Source organism: Bombina bombina, chromosome 6 (assembly GCF_027579735.1).
Source record: "Bombina bombina isolate aBomBom1 chromosome 6, aBomBom1.pri, whole genome shotgun sequence".
NCBI lineage: Eukaryota > Metazoa > Chordata > Amphibia > Anura > Bombinatoridae > Bombina > Bombina bombina.
The window spans coordinates 764,789,829-764,812,415 of record NC_069504.1 but is presented as its reverse complement, the minus strand read 5'-3'; the positions used below and the strand labels follow the sequence as shown (position 1 = coordinate 764,812,415).

Here is a 22,587-nt window from a genome sequence, read left to right as displayed (position 1 = left end):
TGCTGGTCCAGGAATGCAAACCTCAGGAACTGAAAGTGTTCCCTGTGGATTGGAACATGACAGTAAGCGTCCTTCAGATCTATAGTGGTCAGAGACTGGCCTTCCTGAATTAAAGGAAGGATGGACCTTATCGTCTCCATCTTGAATGAATGGACACAGAAATTTGTTTAAGCATTTTAGGTCCAGAATTGAGCGGAAAGTTCCCTCTTTCTTTGGGACCACGAAAAGGTCTGAAACCCCCCCCCCCCCCCCAAACCTCTTTCTTCGATAGGCACCGGGACAACAAATCCTGAGGATAGATCCCAAACACACCCTAGAAAGGCATCCCTCTTTTCTGGTCTGGTAGACATGTTGGAGAGAAGGAATCTGCTCCTTGGTGGATGAGATTTGAATCCTATCTTGAATCCCTGAGATACCACCTCCAGGACCCACATATCCTGTACATCCTTGAACCAGTCGTCTGCTAAAAGACAGTCTGCCCCCTACACAATCCGATCCTAGATCGGGGACCGCCCCTTCATGCAGATTTGTTTTTGGCGGGCTTCTTATTCTGCTTAAGATCTATTCCAGGACTGAGCCAGCTTACAAGTACTATTGGGTTGCTTGGGCTTGGAGGACTGTTGTCGTTGGAATTTGTCAGAACGAAAATGAGATAGTCGTCCCTTAGACTTGTTCTTATCTTGCAGTAGGAAGGCACCCATGCTTCCGGTAACTGTAGAAATAATGGAGTTCAGGCCTGGACCAAATAAAATCTTTCCCTTGAAGGGAAGAGAAAGGAGTCTGGACTGAAGTCATATCCGCAGACCAAGACCAACCAGAGTGCCTGGCGGGCTAGGACCGCAAAGCCAGAGGACTGTGTATTTAGACGAATAATTTGCATGTTCGCAACTCAGATAAAGAATTAGCAATTCTCAGAGCTTTAATTCTGTATTGAATATTCTCAAGGGTAGACTGCACCTCAATGAGTTACGACAGTCGCACCAGTAGGTAGCCGCTCTGGCAACCACAGCAACTGCAGCCACCGGTTGAAACAAAAATCCTGTATGTTGAAACATCTTTCTCAGAAAGGTTTCCATTTTCTTATCCATCTGCTCTCTGAATGAAGAACTATCCTCAAGAGGTATATTAGTACATTTAGCATGCGTAGAAATAGCACCTTCCACCTTAGGAATGGTGCCCCACAATTACAGTTGAGAGTCTGGCACTAACATTTTAAAAATAGACAAGGGGGAAAAGGAAGAACAAATTCTTTCCCATTCATTTTTAATAATGTTTGCAATCTTAACCGGCACAGGAAAAGTCAAAGGAACTTTCCTGTCTTCGTAAACTCTAATTTAGGTATAATAGGTTCTTCAGGCAGCGCGGCCTCTGGAACCTCTAACGTAGACAGAACCTCCTTTAAAAAAAAAACACAAGTGCTCAATTTTAAATCTAAAGGACGGTTCCTCCGCAGCAGGAGGCTTAGATGCCAAGGACAGAAAGTTCACCCTCTGAAGCTACAGAGGTCAACTCATCATTGGATAACTGGGATAAATATTTAGATGACTCCGGGTCAGGAGACCTACGTTTAACCTTTCTCTTGCGTTTGTTAGAGCGAGCTAATGCACTGAGGGTCGCAGACACTGCCATTTGTAACTGCGCAGCAAAGTCCGCAGGAAGAAGGTCCTCTCCGGATTGAGGATTAGATGTACTACGGGGAACTACATGTGGAGTGGATAATGTAGCAAGGGTAGTAATCTCAGGGGATGCCGAGTCCTGAGAGGTAGACGGCTCAGAGGGACTAATGGCCTTAGCAGGCTTGTCTCCCTTCTTAGACTTTATAATGGTGTTATGGCATGTGGAACATAATTGAGTGGGCGGGAAAACCACGGCCTCCTCACAATATAAACAGGTATGATTTAGTACAGAAGGAGTATCTTCTAACGTGTCAGAGTCCTCCATAGCTCAGGTTATACCCACAGAAGGACACAAATAAAATCGTTTTTTATTATAGAAAACTGCACCTTTATAATCCCAATGGCTGGGGCACTCGCCACCTCCTAGACCCAGACAGTTAACAGAGGAAACACTCTCCTCAGGTTCAAGTCTCAGCCGGAATGGAGGAAATCAACATAGACCACACCCGGTCACATGGAGTGCAAGACAGTACTTCCCCTGTTATTACAAGTACAACAAGTAATTGGAGCTGTGCAACACTTTCAAAAAGGAAAATTAAACTTAAAAGTGAAACCTGTTTGTTCAAGCTAAAAACAGTCTATCGGCCCAGAAAAAAAAAAATCACACAAAGCAGCATGTAAATAATACACTGATTAACCCCAACTGTTAAATAAACCCCCTTCAGAGAATATTAACCCTGGATCCTATCAAGGTATAAAGGAGCCACACTGTGACCCTGTTATAGCGTTTTATGTATAAAAATTTAAACAATCTTACCTCCAGGATCCATGCTTTGGAACAGAACACAGCCTCTCAAGTGTGACAGTCTTATATCAGCGCTTCTGACATGGACTTGAGTGAGAGAAAGCAGGCAGTGAAACTCGTCAACACTTATTGCTTAGGAGCTTTTAGCAGTAGACTGGATGGTTTCGCAGAAAAACTTTCCCTGCATCTCCAGACTTTAACTTTCATCAATACTCTCACTGAGAGGTTGACATGACTACTTAAAACTTCAGTCCTATCTCAAATGGCAGATACCCTTTTTCAGGACTCTCCGAATCTTCTGACGCTTCTCTGCCACCTCCTAACGTGACAAAAGGCAAAGAATGACTGGGTTAATGAGGAAGTGGGAGGGATATTTAAGCCTTTGGCTGCAGTGTCTTTGCCTCCTCCTGGTGGCCAGGTGCTGTATTTCCCAACAGTAAGGAATGAAGCTGTGGACTCTCCCTATCTTAGGAAGGAAAAGGAAATTTATGCTTACCTGATGAATTGATTTCTTCTACGATACAAGTCCACGGATTCATCCTTACTTGTGGGATATTATCCTCCTGCTAACAGGAAGTGGCAAAGAGCACCACAGCAGAGCTGTATATATAGCTCCTCTCTTCTCTCCACCCCCAGTCATTCGACTGAAGGTATAGGAAGAGTAAAGAAAAGCTAAAAGGTGCAGAGGTGACTGAAGTTTTGAAAACAAAAATATAATCTGTCTAAAATGACAGGGAGGGCCGTGGACTCGTCGTATCGTAGAAGAAATCAATTTATCAGGTAAGCATAAATTTCCTTTACTTCTACTAGATACGACGAGTCCACGGATTCATCCTTACTTGTGGGATACAATACCAAAGCAACAGGACACGGATGAACGGGAGGGACAAGACAGATACCTAAACGGAAGGCACCACTGCTTGAAGAACTTTTCTCCCAAAAATAGCCTCCGAAGAAGCAAAAGTATCAAATTTGTAAAATTTGGAAAAAGTATGAAGGGAGGACCAAGTCGCAGCCTTACAAATCTGTTCAACAGAAGCATCGTTTTTAAAAGCCCATGTGGAAGCCACCACTCTAGTAGAATGAGCCGTAATTTTTTCAGGAGGCTGCTGTCCAGCAGTCTCGTATGCCAGGCGGATGATGCTTTTCAGCTAAAAAGAAAGAGGTAGCCGTAGCTTTTTGACCCCTACGCTTTCCAGAATAAACAATGAATAGAGAAGATGTTTGACGGAAATCCTTGGTCGCTTGTAAGTAAAACTTCAAGGCATGAACCACGTCCAAGTTATGTAACAGACGTTCCTTCTTAGACGAAGGATTAGGACACAAGGAAGGAACAACAATTTCCTGATTAATATTCTTATTTGAAACAACCTTAGGAAGGAATCCAGGTTTAGTATGCAAAACCACCTTATCAGAATGGAATATAAGATAAGGCGAATCACATTGTAACACAGAAAGCTCAGAAACCCTTCGAGCAGAAGAGATAGCAACTAAGAACAAAACTTTCCAAGATAAAAGCTTAATATCCATGGAATGCATGGGTTCAAACGGAACCCCTTGAAGAACATTGAGAACTAAATTCAAACTCCATGGCGGAGCAATAGGTTTAAACACAGGCTTGATTCTGATTAAAGTCTGACAAAAAGACTGAATGTCTGGGACATCCGCCAGACGCTTGTGTAGTAAAATTGACAAAGCAGAAATTTGTCCCTTTAAGGAAATAGCTGATAATTCCTTCTTCAATCCTTCTTGGAGAAAGGAAAAAATCCTAGGAATCCTAACCCTACTCCATGAGTATCTCTTGGATTCGCACCAATAAAGATATTTACACCATATCTTACGGTAAATTTTTCTAGCGACAGGCTTTCGAGCCTGAATCAAAGTATCAATGACCGACTCAGAGAATCCCCGCTTAGATAAAATCAAGCGTTCAATCTCCAGGCAGTCAGCTGCAGAGAATTTAGATTTGGATGTTGGAATGGACCTTGGATGAGAAGGTCCTGTCTCAATGGCAGTTTCCACGGTGGCAGAGATGACATGTCCACTAGATCTGCATACCAAGTCCTGCGTGGCCACGCAGACGCTATCAGGATTACTGAAGCTCTCTCCTGTTTGATTCTTGCAATCAGACGAGGCAGGAGAGGAAATGGAGGAAACACATAAGCCAGGTTGAACGACCAAGGTACTGCTAGAGCATCTATCAGTACAGCTTGGGGATCCCTTGATCTGGACCCGTAACGAGGAAGTTTGGCATTCTGACGAGATGCCATCAGATCCAATTCCGGAGTGCCCCATTGATGAATCAATGACGCAAACACCTTCGGATGGAGCTCCCACTCCCCCGGATAAAAAGTCTGACTTAGAAAATCCGCTTCCCAGTTCTCTACTCCTGGGATATAGATTGTTGATAGGTGGCAAGAGTGAGTCTCCGCCCATCGGATTATCTTTGAAACCTCTATCATCGCTAGAGAACTCTTTGTTCCCCCTTGATGATTGATATATGCTACAGTCGTGATATTGTCTGACTGGAATCTTATGAATTTGGCCAAATCCAACTGAAGCGCGTTGCATATTGCTCTCAGTTCCAGAATATTGATTGGTAGAAGAGACTCCTCCTGAGTCCAAACACCCTGAGCCTTCAGGGAATTCCAGACTGCACCCCAGCCCAAGAGGCTGGCGTCCGTCGTCACTATAACCCATGCTGGTCTGCGGAAGCACAGACCCTGGGACAGATGATCCTGTGACTATCACCAAAGAAGAGAGTCTCTGGTCTCTTGATCCAGATTTACCTAAGGAGATAAATTCGCATAATCCCCATTCCACTGTCTGAGCATGCACAGCTGCAGTGGCCTGAGATGAAAGCGTGCAAACGGAACGATGTCCATTGCTGCTATCATTAATCCAATGACCTCCATACACCGAGCCACTGATGGCTGAGAAAGGGACTGAAGCGCTTGGCAAGTATTTAGAATCTTTGACTTTCTGACCTCCATCAGAAATATTTTCAAGTCTACCGAGTCTATCAGAGTTCCCAAGAATGGAACTCTTGTTAGTGGACCTAGTGAACTCTTTTTTATATTCACTTTCCAATCGTGAGTTCTTAGAAAAGCCAACACGATGTCAGTGTGAGATTTGGTTAGATAAGTTGATGCCTGAATCAAAATATCATCCAGATAGGGCGCCACTACTATGCCCCGCGGCCTTAGAACCGCCAGAAGGGACCCTAGCACCTTTGTGAAGATTCTGGGAGCTGTGGCCAACCCGAAAGTAAGGGCCACAAACTGATAGTGTTTGTCCAGAAAGGCGAATCTGAGAAACTGACTATGATCCTTGTGGATGGGAATGTGAAGATACGCATCCTTCAAGTCAACGGTGGTCATATATTGACCCTCCTGGATCATTTGCAAAATAGTTTGTATGGTCTCCATCTTGAACGATGGGACTCTGAGAAATTTGTTTAGACATTTGAGATCTTAAAATCGGTCTGAAGGTTCCCTCTTTTTTTGGGAACCACAAACAGATTTGAGTAAATATGCGGTCAGTGTTCACCCGTTGAGAGCCAATTACCAAGATAACTCAAAGATAGGTGATGTTGTAGTGGAATAAAGGTTACCAGTTAAGAATAAAACTATCCTATCATTCCCATACGTTCCATTCTCCTCTAAGGTTTGCCTCCATCATGTATACTGTGTTTTTGAAGGGGTATAACAGTTGTCTCCTGGTTGGAAGATTTAGAGATTCCAGATACAATTTCCATTTGTCAAGAAAGCGTGAAATTCAACATAGTGTCAAATTGCTCATATATTACATATTTCAAAAGTAGTTTTAAAAATGCAATAGAGGGTGCTTCCTTTTGTAACCATTTGCAAAATATACATTTCCTAGCTAATAGTATAACATTAGTCATCAGTTTTAGGTTTCGCCTGTCACAAGGAAGTTGCTCAAAGAATAAAATATGGGAAATTGTAAGCAAAAGTTGCCAGCCCAGCACTCTGGAGAGTCAGAAGGAAATGCAACTCCAGCTCCTCTGAATTTTGGGGCAGTACCATAGGTAATGTCGAAAGTCTGAGTCTGGAAAGGAGTACTTGCCACACAGATTGGAAAGATAAAATTGTTTCTCCGTTTGCTTAATCTATTTGGGGTGATATAATCCTGGTATATTATCCTAATCTGATTATCTAAGGTCTGCTGCTAAAGTCGCAGTCCAGTTTAGTCTTAAACTATTATATATAGTATTAATAGAATTAATTCTAGTGGTTTGCTTGTTCCATACTCTCTCAATGCTTTGCTTTGAGTTAGCGAGTTTAGATTGTATTAGTAGTTTATATATTGGAGATATAGAAAAGTTATGTGAACGAAACATGGTATATACGGGGCCCAACAGAGTGAGGTCCAAAAATGAGTTACAACTGTGCAGGACTTGGTTAATGTAGTGACGTAGCTGGAAGTAGGCGAATCTTTGATTTGTGGAGATAGAGTAGGTTCGACAAATATCGAAGGGTATTACTGTAGAATTGTCTAACATTTTACTTAGGTTATCCACACCCAGGTGTTTCCAGTTAGAAAAAATAGGGTATAAAGGTGCCTGGAGGGAATCTCGGGTTTCCTCATATAGGTAGGTAGGAGGAGTGAGAAGGGTCAATGTTTAAGTGTTTAGTGACCATTCGCCCATGTTAATAGTATGTCTGAACATCGGATGTGTCATCGGAGAGGATGGAATTTCAGTGGCAGTAGCAAAAAATGCAGCGATATCTGTGAAAGCAATGCTTCCTCCAAATGTGTGTGTGAAAAGTGTTTGCATATAAGGCAATTTGCAGTTTGTGAGTGTAAATCAATTCCAGGGAATATAGATCTGAGATATATCGCTAGGGGCTCCAGGGCAAGGTTAAATAAAAGCGGGGATAATGTGCAGCCCTGACGAGTGCCTCTTTGAAGATGTACAGGAGGGAAATAGAGATTGCTGACCAAGAGGTATGCAATTGGGTTAGAGTATATATTTTTGATAAGCTCAATAAAGCAGCCTTTTATTTCATACTGCCTCAGTGTGAAATAAGTGTTCCCACTCCACTCTGTCGAAGGCCTTCTCTGCGTCCAGGGACAGCAGGAAGGCCTTCGGTAGATCAGCACTTGCCTCTCCACTCTGACATCCAGTAATGGGTCACCGCGTGAAGAACGCATTGGATATTGGTAACCGAGGAACGGCCAGCTGTAAAGTCAGTTTGGTCAGTGTGCAGTAAACCCGGTAAGATATGTTTAAGTCAATTAGCTAGAAGTTTCATTAGCAATTTATAGTCTACAATGAGTAGAGAAATAGGTCTAAGACTCCAGTAATGTAGGATATCTACCCGTTTTATGTAGAACAGTGATATTAGATGCTGAAAAGATTGTGGAAGGTTGCTATTAATGTGTGAAGTAACGGTCGAACACTAGAGTGAGGACAGGAGAGACCTGACAATTTAGCATGCAGTAAAACTCTGCAGGAAGAACGTCTGGGCCGGGGGCTTTCCCGAGAGTGTTTTAACCGTTAGCTGCATTTCATTTTGTGTGATCGGGCATTTAAATAGTCAATTTAGTCTTTGGAGAGTTTGGGGAGGGTGACTATTCCAGAATCTAGTCTGAGCGTCAGTATTATTTGGTTGTGTAGTATATAAGGCAGAAAAGTAGTTTGAATTCGGCCACTATGTAATTTATATTATAAATTATGGAATTATCTTTTCGAAGAACTGAGATACCCCTGTTAGCTTGTTTTATTTTGATCAAAGAAGCCAAGAACTTGTCCGTTCGGTTTCCATGCCTTAAAAATCTACCCTATCTCCTAACCTCTTGAAATGCAGTGTTTTGGAGCAGAAAAGTGTCTGTCTTTTTTGGCCTGAAAATATGTGAGCCTGTGGGTTTGAGTAGGAGTTTGACAATAAGTTAAATAAGCTTGAGTTAGTGTGTCATGGAATTTCTCTTTACTATTATGTAAGCTTTTTTTTGTGAGGTAGCCGATATTGTCACCTCTTAGAAAAGTCTTAGCTATTTCCCAAAAAAATTCTGTGGTTGATAGATGCGATGAATTATTAGATATGAAATCATCCCACTGTCTTGTGAGGTACATATGAAAGTCAGGGGACGTTAGTAGGTGTTTAGGAAAGTGGAAGATTAGTTTATTAGTAGGTTGTGGGACCTGGAAGAGTCTCAGGGAAATAGGGGCATGGCCCGATATAGTGATGTTCTGTATTTTTGTCTTAGTGACTAACAACTCTAAAGAAACAGAGGTAAGGAATAGATAAATGCGTGATAGTGAGTTATGTGCTCGGGACGCACAAGTAAAGTCCTGTCCCGTACGGTTTTGGCTTATCCAGATATCATGGACACCAAGAACCGAATAGAATGTGTCAAAGATCTTTACTGAATATGTGTTCGGATGAGGGCTGGTTTCATAGGTTTATGGCTGTTCGGATCTTTAAATCTATCTAGCACTGAGTTGGGTGTATCACCCGCAAGGATGAGAGTTGTGTCTAAAAAAAAGGTGCTAAGCGTCTAGTCAGTGCTTTCCAAAAGTATAAATTGCGGTGGTTAGGACCGTATACATTGCACAGGGTATACCATCTTTCCTGCCACTTGAAATTCACAAATAACCTTCCCTCTGGGTCAATGATTGTGGTGTCTATTTGGTAATGTAAGTTTTTACGGAAAAGTATTGTCACCCCTCTACTGAAGTTGTTATAAGGTGCAGAGACGATTTCTGCTATCCAATTAGTCTTAAGTTTGGTATGTTCAAGATTATTAAAGTGAATGTAAAGTTAAATCGTTTACCTAAAGTGAAACGATTGAAGTTTAAAATGAGTTTCATTCATTTTTAGAATATACTTATCTTCAGAGCTATTTCACTATAAACGCTACACTGATAAGAGCTGAAGCTCCAGTCGCCATTTTCAGCAATTGATTGACAGATGACTCATCTGCAATCAACTAATCGTTGTTTGTGCAAAGGGGCTGAACTCAGGAGCTCTTCTTCACACCGCCATACTCAGTGCCTGCCCACCGGAAGTCTTGATTCATTTATTTTTTAATTTAAAGTTGTTGTTTTTGTTTTTTTTAAAAAGTCCAAATCACACTTAAAAATCTAAATGGGTAATGTACACACATTAATACAATCATCTAAATGTTCATTTATAATTACAATGAAATGTTTGGAGGTTTAATGTGATGGTAAATCCAAGCGTTTACCAAACGTTAGGATTTACCATCACTAAAAATAATGTTGAGTTTAAAGTGGTCATTTATTTAAAAAAAAGGGTGCTAAACTCACCCTGTCTGTGCCGCAGCACCTCGCTAAAGTCAGAGCCTCCGGCTGCCCACAGCACAGTGCTCTTCTTCAATGAGGTGACTTTCCACCTCTAAACCAACATTTTTAGTGATGGTAAATCCTAGCATTTCTTAAAGGGCCACTGTAAGTAAATATTTTCTATGCCTGTTACTAACTACCCCAAATACGCTTTTTATCAATAACATTTCATTAACATATCTCTACCGTATATCAGAAATCTTGTCTGCAAATTTAATTGTTTTCCAAACCCACTCCGTGGGTATCCTTTGCTCTGTACCAATCCGTTTACAATACCTAGGTTTCAAAATGGCGCTTTAAACACAAAGTTATTGGTTTAAGTATTTTGAACACTCAGTGCTGAAAATAGTGGGCAGGATAACGTGACATCATCGGTGAATAAAAGATATAACTTTTAGAACGTTATGAAACTTTGTTTTGGAGAAAATATAGGTCAGTAGGTTTTAATTAATGTTTATTAACTTTAATATGTTAGTTGTCTAGCTTAAAAATTATAACAGAAAGTAATCCTTTAAACACACTGATTTACTATCACTTTAAATAAAAAAAAAAAAATACATTTTAACAATGTAATTGTTAATGATAAAATAAAAATTATATTGAAATTAACTGCGTATCTATTGAATTAAAGAGGCATAAAACCCACATTTTTTCTTTCATGATTTAGAAAGAGCATGCAATTATAAACATCTATCCTATGTACGTATATTATCTAATTTACTTTATTCGCTTGATATCCTTTGTTGAAAAGCATATCTAAATAAGCTCAGTAGTTGCTGATTGGTGGCTGCATATAGATGCCTCATGTGATTGGTTCACACGTGCATTGCCAGGATATCTGAAGAATGAAGCAAATTAAACAACAAGTCAATTGGAACTTTTTTTTAAAATTGTATTCACTATCTGAATCATGAAAGAAAAAGTTTTGGTTTCATGTCCCTTTAAAATAACTGGTATAAGAGAGTAGAATTATCAACAATTATGAATAGGGCATCTCTAAGGGCAGCTCACAGACTGAAAGCAAATTATTTTCTCTACTCTAACAAGCCAGATAAGTATCTAGCACATAAGCTTAGAGAACAGACAAAATCCTTTTCTATACCAACCCTACAAAAAGATAATGGCACATGTACCTCGAATCCCCAAGAAATAGCCGATAGCTTTGCTCAATATTACGCACAACTTTATGACGGAAACAAAACTACGCAAAACGATAAGACAAGACAGACGCTACATAGATTCCTAGATGAGGCTAAATTAACACCTATTGATAAAACGATTAGGGACGAACTGAATGCGGAGGTGTCAGCCAGGGAGTTCCTTGTAGCCATTAAGGAGCTCAAGCCAGGAAAAGCACCTGGCCCAGACGGGTTCCCAGGTGAATACTATCAACTTTTCAAATCAATTCTAGCCCCACACGTAACATTTTGCAACAACATCCTACAAGGTAAAGCAATCTCAACAGAAATTTTACAGGCTAAGATAGTGGTGATCCCTAAGCCAGGACGAAACCCAAAATTGTGCCAAAGTTATAGGCCCATATCCTTAATCAACCAAGATATAAAGATTTTTAGTAAAATTTTGGCAAATAGACTCAAATCACATCTACCGACCCTAATTCACCCAGACCAGGTGGGATTTATATCCGGAAGAGAGGCTCCTGACAATATAAGACGTACGATCTCCCTGGTTGACTACCTCCATAAGACAAAAACGCCTTCTCTGGTCCTGTCCTTGGACGCGGAGAAGGCGTTTGACAGAATAGATTGGGTTTTTATGTTTGAGGTCTTGAGTAAATTGGGATTTAGTGGACCATTTGTTCAGGCTATAAGAAGTATATATTCTAATCCTACTGCCCACATTAGAGCGGCAGGCTACCAATCCAAGAGGATTGACATTCAAAATGGGACAAGACAGGGATGCCCCTTATCGCCACTTTTATTTGCCCTATGCATAGAGCCCCTAGCAGCAGTGATTCGCTTGACCTCAGAAATACACGGAGTCTCGTTGGGTAGCGAGGAATTTAAAATTTCTTTATTTGCAGATGACATCCTTCTTACCCTGACCAAACCACTGGAATCCCTACCCCATTTATATCGTATTTTACAAGATTATGCTGATATATCAGGATATAAGATAAATCAGGAAAAATGCGAGGCACTATCTATCGCCCTCCCTGACCACACCAAAAAGATTATTGCAACCAATTTTTTGTTTGAGTGGGCTACAGGGGCAATTAAATACTTGGGAGTTAAGTTGTCGGTTGATACATCAAACCTATACAAATTAAACTATGTACCTCTGTATAAAACAATTAGAAAGGAGATTAAAAAATGGAAAGCTGGAGGTTTTTCCTGGTACGACCGATTATCGGCGGTCAGGATGAATGTCCTCCCTAGACTAATGTATTTTTTTAGGGCCCTACCGATTAAGATCCCACTACCAGAATTAAATAAACTTCAGATGGATCTGATCAGATTCATAAGAGGAAATAAAAAAGCTAGGATACCTTCACAAGTGTTAATGCAACATAAACAACTAGGGGGAGTAGGGGTACCAAATTTGCTTAATTATTATCAAGCAGCGAGACTAGCACAGACCACCTTAATGAGCAAAAAGCAAAAAGAATTGATTTGGGTAAAGGTAGAGACTTTAATAACAGGTTATAAACAATCAGAAGATATACTTTGGGAACACCCGAAAGATATTCTTAAACTAACTACAGCCTCAAAAATAACTGGGGAAATGTTGTCAATGTGGCACTTGTTAACTGGCAAACTAAAACTTTTACCATCTGACTCATTAATAAGGCCATTAAGGACACTGATGAACCCTGAACATCAGGGACTAATCGGTAAATGGGCAAATAAGGGGCTCTATAGACTAGCAGACTTTCTTCATAAAGGGAAATTAGCTACAAATACAAGAAAAAATACTACCAGACAAACTGCACTGGTTCCTATACCTACAGATTGCATCTACTATAAATAAGGCCCTACATAAACAACCTAGACAGCACACAACGACATTAGAGAAGCTGTGTAGTACTGATTCCCGTCATAAAGGTTTGATCTCTACCCTATACATATCATTACAATCAGCCAAACATTCTTCCAAATCTCCTTTAATGGAGAAATGGGAAAGAGATATCAAAATAACACATTCCAAAGAGGAATGGGAAGACATCTTTAAGAGCTCAAGCAGAGGTATGATCAGTGCAGATCTGAAAGAAAATTGCATCAAAACTGTTTATAGGTGGTATCTTACTCCAATGGTCACCTCACACTACACTCAAGCTGGCAGTAGAAATTGCTATAGAGGATGCGAGGAGGCAGGAACATATATACATATGTGGTGGGAATGCCCTCGGGTACAACTGCTATGGGCTAAGTTATCTAAATTGCTGAGTGAGGTGCTCTCAGAAAACATCACTCTGACCGCGACCCAAGCTTTATTAAATGAACATATAAAACCCTTCAATTCAGCCTCAAACACATTTATACACATTCTCTGTACAGCTACTAGGATATGTGTGGCAAGTTACTGGAAGGTAGGAACACCCACATGGGGAGAGATTATGGAAAAAATTAAATTAATTCACAAACTATCTGAAACAGCCTCATTCATACAAGCTAACCACGAGCAATTTTTAAAGATCTGGAATTACTGGATCTTAAGCGGACACTAACCAGACATAGACTGAGAGGGTAGACGCACAACTAACTTAACACCAAGATAGGACCCATAACATTCCAGGGGTGAGAGGAAGAAAAACGACTGTAGATAGCTATAACTAAGTAGGAAAGGTGGGACTCTCCCCCCGGAGCGATGGCGAGTGGAATGGAGGAGCAGGCAAGTTGATATTTTAAAGATGCATTGAGTGAGGGGGGAAGGGGAAAGTTTAAAGTTTATTGTTGTTATAATTTAATGAAGGGGAGGGATAGATAGAAAAGTTTTTTTAAGAAAATGCAGCAGAGTGGCATGGAGAGAAAGGGGATATCAAGGAAAATTTCAAATCTTCTGATAACGATCTGCTATATCCCCTAATCCATGGTGCTAATGTGGAGCGCAGGTATAATCACACTAACTATTAGAACTTACAGATCTGACTACCCAACCATCAACTACTCCACTGGTGAACTTTGCTTTCTTCAAACTCTGATAGTGGAAACATAAGAAATATCATAGACTTCTAACTGAGAGACATTTTTCAGAGACATTTTTCAGAAAATGGAGATGTAGATATGTATATGGAAAATGTAAAAGATGTGATATACCTTGTATATGTTTTTGCAATAAAAAAATTATTTCAATTAAAATAACTGGTATAGTGAAAAATTGCAAATTATTAAGCAGCCATCATTAGTATTAACAAATGCGTCAAGTTTTACATTCATTTTGACTCCAAATCTATTGATCCCTATATGGTCTTTTTAAGTAGGTTTTCACAAGAATTTGCAAAGTATGGTTTTAAGCGTTTAACTAAATTTTGCGGTTAATCATTTTCTAATTTGTGTCTCCTATAGATTGAAGTAGCTTCATCAATTTAAAAAAAAAAGTTCTGCTGAACATTTTTTTGTGTTTAAATTTAAATGTTTTGGAATGGTGATCATTGTTAACTGGTCAGGTTTTCAAACCCTTTTCAATGTGATTGACTGCAAAAACTGAGGGTCTAACTGACAAGAGTACTGGGTTAATAAAAGAATTACAAATACAAAGACTGGTTTATTGGATAATAGTCAGTTTATCCAAAATTAGATATATGCATTCGGCAATTTCGTTCAGTGCTAAATGTGGAAGGTGGCCGCCCTTTGCACCATTTGGCTTTTTTCAGATTTTTTTTTTTTTTTTTTTAACACAACACACCAGATCTTAATGTGTTCCCATTTTTATAAGAATAAATCCGGCTCCGAAAAGAGCTGAATGCTGTGAGGGGCCACCTTTTTCATCCCACAGTGAACAAAACTGTTGAATGCACAGATCCATCCAATATGTTCTCAAAGAAAAGGACTCTGGTTGGCATAACTCAATGATTGATACTAGTCTGATATTAACACTAGCCACACATGTCAGTTTATAAGGGACATAAGGGATATTAACCCTTTTCTGCTGAGCCCATTTTCAGCTTTTTTGCTACTTACTTTTCAACCCTACTGTGTCAAATTACAGTGAGTGACCAACAAAATTTTTTTTTCAAGCAAGCCCAGCAGATTCATAATATATCATTATTATATTTCATAACATAAGATAGCTGCTGATACAAAAAAAAAAAAAAAATATGCTTACCCGATACATTTATTTCTTTTACGATATGACGAGTCCACAGATTTCATCCTTACTTGTGTGATTTAACCTCCTGCTAGCAGGAAGTGGCAAAGAGCACCACAGCAGAGCTGTATATGTAGCTCCTCCCTTCCCTCCACCTCCAGTCATTCGACCGAAGTTAGGAAGAGAAAGGAAAAGCCAAAAGTGCAGAGGTGACTGAAGTTTAATAAGAATAAGTACATACCTGTCTTAAAAATGACAAGGTGGGCCGTGGACTCATCATATCGTAAAAGAAATAAATTTATCAGGCAAGCATAAATTTTGTTTTCTTTTACAAGATATGACGAGTCCATGGAGTTCATCTTTACTTGTGGGATACAATACCAAAGCTACAGGACACGGATGAAAGGGAGGGACAAGACAGGAACATAAACGGAAGGCACCACTGCTTGAAGAACCTCTCCCAAAAACAGCCTCAGAAGAAGCAAAAGTATCAAATAAGTAAAATTTGGAAAAAGTGTGAAGAGACGATCACTTTACCTCTTCCTATCACTAACACAGGCAAAGAGAATGACTGGAGGTGGAGGGAAGGGAGGCTCTATAAATACAGCTCTGCTGTGGTGCTCTTTGCCACTTCCTGCTAGCAGGAGGTTAAATCCCACAAGGATGAAATCCGTGGACTCGTCATATCTTGTAAAAGAAAAACAGTACATTTTTGTTAAGATTTTTGTCAATAATATTGAAAATGGCCAGGTGACCACAGCTGTTACTGTGATCACCTTATTAAATTGTCATCAAGGGTAGACACGTGAAATAAAGCCCTATATGTGCTTTGGGGGTTATAATAGAGAGGCTCCTTTTGTGCAGTACAGAAATAAAAACACTTTGTATAGCTAGATGACAGTGTGGTAACAGTGAACACCATGAAAGAAAAAAGATAAATCTTGTCTACTAGAAAATAAACTACATTTGTGGTGGCATTACTGGCACTCCCAAGCAGCTCTGGGAGTGGCGCTCACTACACTACCAACAATCAGGCCTGCGGTTAAGGGGAATCGCTGATGCGGTTATGTGATCAGCGATTCTCTTTAATGATGGGAATCACTGATCATGCGCTTACAGTCAGCACTTTGCATGACGAATCGTTCTCGTCCTAAGCAGTCAAAAAAGCATTTGTAAGAAGCTTTTTTATTCCTGAAAGGATGCATTTAGAACAGGTTAAACAGAAAACATAAGGATGTTTGGAGCGTTGCCATAGTGCATATATCCATATCATGAAATATTCCTGCACACTGACGTTCTCTATACCAAGCCCAAAATCAAACATACAACCCTAACATAGGTCAGAGGGTAGTTGGTACAGCATGTTTGCTGCTTCAAGGTTCCAAGAGGTCAAAGTTCTCCTTCCTCATCACTGCAATAAAATAAAATCCTAAATCCCCCCAAAAAAGGCTCAAAGCGGAATATCACATCAGCAACTAAATACAATGTCACAACACTATGGTATACAATAAATTAAGAGAAAACTGAAAGAAAACCAAAAGAACATAAGACAACTAAAGCAAAATGGTTAAAAATTGCACAATTAGAACCCTTTTTTTTTTTAGTTTGCAACAGACAGTTTTAAATATGCTTCATACACCAGCATTTTAAATAGTGTGACTGATCAGAGAGACGATGGTGCCTTGTATTGTGTTGCAATAACTCCGTTTACAAGATCCCAGCCACTGCCAGTTCCCAGAGTAGACATACTGTTTAAAATGCTGGTGTACGTCTTACATGCATTAGAAAAGCACTTCTAGTAAACGCTGTCATTTATTGTGCAAGTATATTGCAAAAAACATTCTAATTAAAAGAAAAAAATGCATTGATGTGCATTTCAATTTTGGCTGGAATGTCCCTTTAAACACTTGAATACATTACAGTTAATTTTATTTATATAAGCTCCTTTTCATCCTTACAAAAATAACCTGCTTGTCTCACTACAGCAGCTACAAACCTGTCTTCACACCCTTCAACCCAATCAATGCTTAACCCCTTGAGTGCTAAGCACTTTCCTACCTGGGTGCTAAGCTGTTTAAAGTTTGTTTTTTTTCTTCCATTTTTTTTTTTTTTTTTAAGGTTAAGCGATTACCTTTCCAACGGTGGGTCTTGGGGGTCTGTAGCTGCTTAGATGCCTGAGATACAGGCTTCTAAGCAGCATGCCCCCTTTTCCTATACTTAACTGTCATTTTGTTAATAAAGTTGTGCAGTGACGTCATCACTTCATTGTGCGTGACATCACCACGCAAAACGTGAAGCCCCGGCGATGCCTGTCACTATACAGGCACGATCGCCAGGGTAGGAGCGGGTGGGAGCCCCCAGATCTCCCTCAAGGTGGGAGAGTGTTAGCGACGGCTCTGAGCCGTCGTTAGCACCAGAGTGGGAAACTCTGCGATGGCTCAGAGCTGTCGTTAGCACTCAAAGGGTTAAAGGGACACTGAACCCAAAAAAAAAAAATGTTGTGATTCAGATAGAGCATGCAATTTTAAGCAACTTTCGAATTTACTCCTTTAATCATTTTTTCTTCATTCTTTTGCTATCTTTATTTGAAAAAGAAGGCATGTAAGCTTTTTTTTGGTTCAGAACTGTGGACAGCACTTTTTTATTGGTAGATTAATATATCCACCAATCAGCAAGAACAACCCAGGTTGTTCACCAAAAATGGGCCGGCATCTATAATTACATTTTTGCATTTCAAATAAAGATACCAAGAGAATGAAGAAAATTTGATAATAGGAGTAAATTAGAAAGTTGTTTCATTTGTGATTCAGATAGAACATGCAATTTTAAGCAATGTGGGTACAGTGTCCTTTTAAAGGGACACTGAACCCAAATTTTTTCTTTTGCGATTCAGATAGAGCAGGCAATTTTAAGCAACTTTCTAATTTACTCCTATTATCAGTTTTTCTTCGTTCTCTTGCTATCTTTATTTGAAAAAGGCATCTAAGCTTTTTTTTCCGTTCAGGACTCTGGATAGCACTTTTTTATTGGTTGATGCAATTTATCCACCAATTGGCAAGGACAACCCAGGTTGTTCACCAAAAATGGGCCGGCATCTAAACTTACATTCTTGCATTTCAAATAAAGATATCAAGAGAATGAAGAAAATTTTGTAATAGGAGTAAATTAGAAAGTTGCTTAAAATTTCATGCTCTATCTGAATCACAAAAGAAAACATTTGGGTTCAGTGTCCCTTTAAGAATCTGTATTTTTACTATCAATTGTAATTTTTGCCTCAACACAACGCTTTACAGAATTTGACAGCGCTTCATAATTTAATAGTAATTATAATAGGCAGAGAAAGAGTGATAGACTTACCCCCATAGCTGCAAAGACTATAGCAAAGTTCTCTTCTGAGTAATCCATGACGTCCTTGGACTTTTTCACCAATCCTGCCTGACGGCAAATCTGAGCTGCAATCTAGCAAGACAACAGAGTCCTTAGGGTCTTTCCCAATTACAGGATATCTATTGCTATGTTCTACAAATCATGTTCACCATTCATTATGTGTTTACAAATCCACTGACTCAATCCTTCCTTAAGGGCCCTTCATAAATTACAGTAACTAAGCATTTAATTCTCTCTTACCATGACGTTTGCAAGACCCCCTTAAAAGCTCATTTTGTCCTTGTTACTTTCCATGTGAAGTTTCCACATACTTCAACTCACCTCATTATGTGGAAGACCAGCAGCTGAGAATATAGGGATCTTCTGGCCACGGGCAATACTATTCATACCATCTATAGCAGAGATCCCAGTTTGAATCATCTCTTCAGGGTAGATTCGGCACTGGGGGTTAATGGGCTGCCCTGTAGAGGACAAGGTGATAATATAAACAAGCAAGAAGTACAATGAAGTACATAAAGTGTTAGTAGGGAAGAGATGCAGTAGGCTTAAAAAGTCTGACTTTGCCATCGACACCTGGTTTTAATTTATCATTTATTAAAAAGTAGTATATTGTATTCTTGAATAAGCATCATCTGATTACATTATTAAGTTCTGAGTGCCAAAAAACTTCAGCTAAGCTGAATTAATAAAAGGCAGCACTATGAGTTACTGAAGAGATTTTCTGAAACCGAATAATTTTTATACAAAGCAAAACCAGGCATCCCTAAAGTGACCACCTCATCAGAAGACCAATACATTCAGGTATCATCATTATGGCATAGAACACCAACATCCATCATTTAAGCCCAGCTGAACAATGAACGTCCATCCCAATAAGCAAAAACAAAGTCAAACTTCAAATGGCAAAGTGTAGTCTCCATGAAAGAATTGTAGTCTTTAAATCATTTATTCATGGGAAAAACAAGTAAATATTTTTTATCATGGACCAAACAATACAGAAATTTCACAGTGCCTGGGAAAAAGGTCCAGTTTACAGACAAGTCAAACACTGACATTTTTCTTTGCAATCTGTGTTCACATGAGGGGGCGGCAGCATGAGAGGCTAACACCATTGTATGTAAAACATCAAAAAATATGGTGCAGGAAATACTAGGGTGTGCAGATGCTTGGTCTATACCGAGTTGGTGACATAAAGGGACATAAAACAAATTGGGATAGAGGCAAAATATAAAATATACTTTAATTACTTTAAATTTATAAAATTTATACCGCAGTTCCTCGCCATTAACCCTTTCTTTTAAGTTTCCAAATTGTAATGCTCTAACTCTCCCCACACATTTCCTTCTATGGCTGTATCTATATCTATGGTTGCTTTGGTAAAATGCAAAAGTGCACAGTGATTATCTGCTGGAGCATGCCTAGGAGCTGTGAACTAAGTTGAAATACAATGCTTCTGTCTAAACACTGATAAGGAAGAGGTGGAGCAGACTGCTCCAGACAGCATGGCTATTTAAGTATTTTTGAAAATTATTTTAAAATACTTGCCAGCAATTTTTAAACAATTTTTTTATACAAACTATTTTTTACTTAATTAGCCCTTTTAGGATATGCACAGATCTCAACATGGCCCTTTAAACAAGATCAACTACATTTGACCAAAGAGCATGCAGTCCCTTCAACGTTCTTCAACGTTGTTAAAAGCAGATTGCAGTAGTGAAATAAGATGTTTGGACCCTACTGGCCTGGTATTAATTTAATATAATACAAACAATTGTTGGTACAGTAAAAAAAAGTCAATAATATGATATACTGAATGACTAAGTTTGCAAAACATCGCACTTATTTTATTAAAAATGCAATAGACGCTTGAGGCCCCATATCATGAATATGGCGATGTGTGCATGACACGAGTGATTAGAGATAAGAAGGCCAACAAGGTCAGATGCTGACACACACACATTTTCAAAAGCACATGAAAAGCATAGGTACTGAGAAAATATAAAATGTATATATGTTGTATTAAGGGTGACAAACAAATGTGCCTTGACACACAACCCGGTAGGAAAACTTACCCATGATATCTAGATAATCCTCTGCCAAGACAGTAGGCCCGCGATCAATGGGTTTCCCTGAACCATTAAACACACGTCCTAAAAAGAAAGATGATCAATTAATTTCAATACATATATTTAAAGTGCAAAGGGCAACCAAATCCAGCAAAGGGATTAAACATCTTAAAGGGACATGAAACCCAATATTTTTCTGTCATGATTTAGAAAGAGCATGCAATTTAAAACTTTCCAATTTACTTCTTTTATCTACTTTGCTTCATTTTCTTGATATCCTTTGTTGAAAAGAATTTCTAAATAGGCTCAGTAGCTGCTGATTGGTAGATGCACATAGATACCTCATGTGATGTGATTGGCTCACCCATGTGCACTGCTATTTCTTCAACAAAATATATCTGAAGCATGAAGCAAATTAAATAATAGAAGCAAATGGGAATGCTGTTTAAAATTGTATTCTCTATCTGAATCATGAAAGAAATGTTTTGTGTTTCAAGTCCCTTTAACCCCTTAAAGACCACAGCACTTTTCCATTTTCTGACCGTTTGGGACCAAGGCTATTTTTACATTTCTGCGGTGTTTGCGTTTAGCTCTAAATTTCCTCTTACTCATTTACTGTACCCACACATATTATATACCATTTTTCTCGCCATTAAATGGACTTTCTAACGATACCATATTATAAAATGAGGAAAAAAATGGAAAAAAAAACCCACACTTTTTTCTTACTTTGACACCCAAAATCTGTTACACATCTACAACCACCAAAAAACACCCATGCTAAATAGTTTTTAAATTTTGTCCTGAGTTTAGAAATACCCAATGTTTACATCTTCTTTGCAAGTTATAGGGCAATAAATACAAGTAGCACTTTGCTATTTCCAAACCACTTTTTTTCAAAATTAGCGATAGTTACATTGGAACACTGATATCTATCAGGAATTCCTGAATATCCCTTGACATGTATATATTTTTTTTAGAAGACAACCCAAAGTATTGATCTAGGCCAAATTTAATATATTTCATGCCACCATTTCACCGCCAAATGCGATCAAATAAAAAAAATCGTTCACTTTTTCACAATTTTTTGGTTTCTCACTGAAATTATTTACAAACAGCTTGTGCAATTATGGCACAAATGGTTGTAAATGCTTCTCTGGAATTCCCTTTGTTCCGAAATAGCAGACTTATATGGCTTTGGCGTTGCTTTTTGGCAATTAGAAGGCTGCTAAATACCACTGCGCACCACACGTGTATTATGCCCAGCAGTGAGGGGTTAATTAGGGAGCTTGTAGGATTAATTTTAGCTTTAGTGTAATGTAGTAGACAACCCAAAGTATTGATCTAGGCCCATTTTGGTATATTTCATGCCACCATTTCACCGCCAAATGCGATCAAATAAAAAAAATCGTTCACTTTCACAAAATTTCACAAATTTTATGTTTCTCATTGAAATTAATTACAAACAGATTGTGCAATTATGGCACAAATGGTTGTAAATGCTTCTCTGGGATTCCCTTTGTTCAGAAAAAGCAGACATATGGCTTTGGCGTTGCTTTTTGGTAATTAGAAGGCCGCTAAATGCTGCTGCGCATCACATGTGTATAATATCTAGCAGTGAAGGGGTTAATTAAAGGGCCACTGTAAGTAAATATTTTCTATGCCTGTTACTAACTACCCCAAATACGCTTTTTATCAATAGCATTTCATTAACATATCTCTACCGTATATCAGAAATCTTGTCTGCAAATTTAATTGTTTTCCAAACCCACTCCGTGGGTATCCTTTGCTCTGTACCAATCCGTTTACAATACCTAGGTTTCAAAATGGCGCTTTAAACACAAAGTTATTGGTTTAAGTATTTTGAACACTCAGTGCTGAAAATAGTGGGCAGGATAATGTGACATCGGCGAATAAAATATATAACTTTTAGAACGTTATGAAACTTCGTTTTGGAGAAAATATAGGTCAGTAGGTTTTAATTAATGTTTATTAACTTTAATATGTTAGTTGTTTAGCTTAAAAATTATAACAGAAAGTAATCCTTTAAGTAGCGTGTAGGGATCTTGCAGGGTTAATTTTAGCTTTAGTGTAGAGATCAGCCTCCCTCCC

General features: G+C 39.0%; 1 protein-coding gene across 1 annotated transcript in view; it reads right to left on the bottom strand.

The window, feature by feature from the left end:
* LOC128663628 (V-type proton ATPase subunit B, brain isoform) overlaps positions 1–22,587 on the bottom strand; it is a 176,402-nt gene that overhangs the window by 128,339 nt on the left and 25,476 nt on the right. Inside the window, exons 5-7 of the mRNA XM_053718045.1 lie at positions 20,482–20,559; positions 18,731–18,870; positions 18,380–18,481 (exon numbers count right to left, since the gene is read on the bottom strand). Coding sequence (XP_053574020.1) covers positions 18,380–18,481; positions 18,731–18,870; positions 20,482–20,559 — 320 coding nt within the window. The remainder of the gene's footprint in view (positions 1–18,379; positions 18,482–18,730; positions 18,871–20,481; positions 20,560–22,587) is intronic.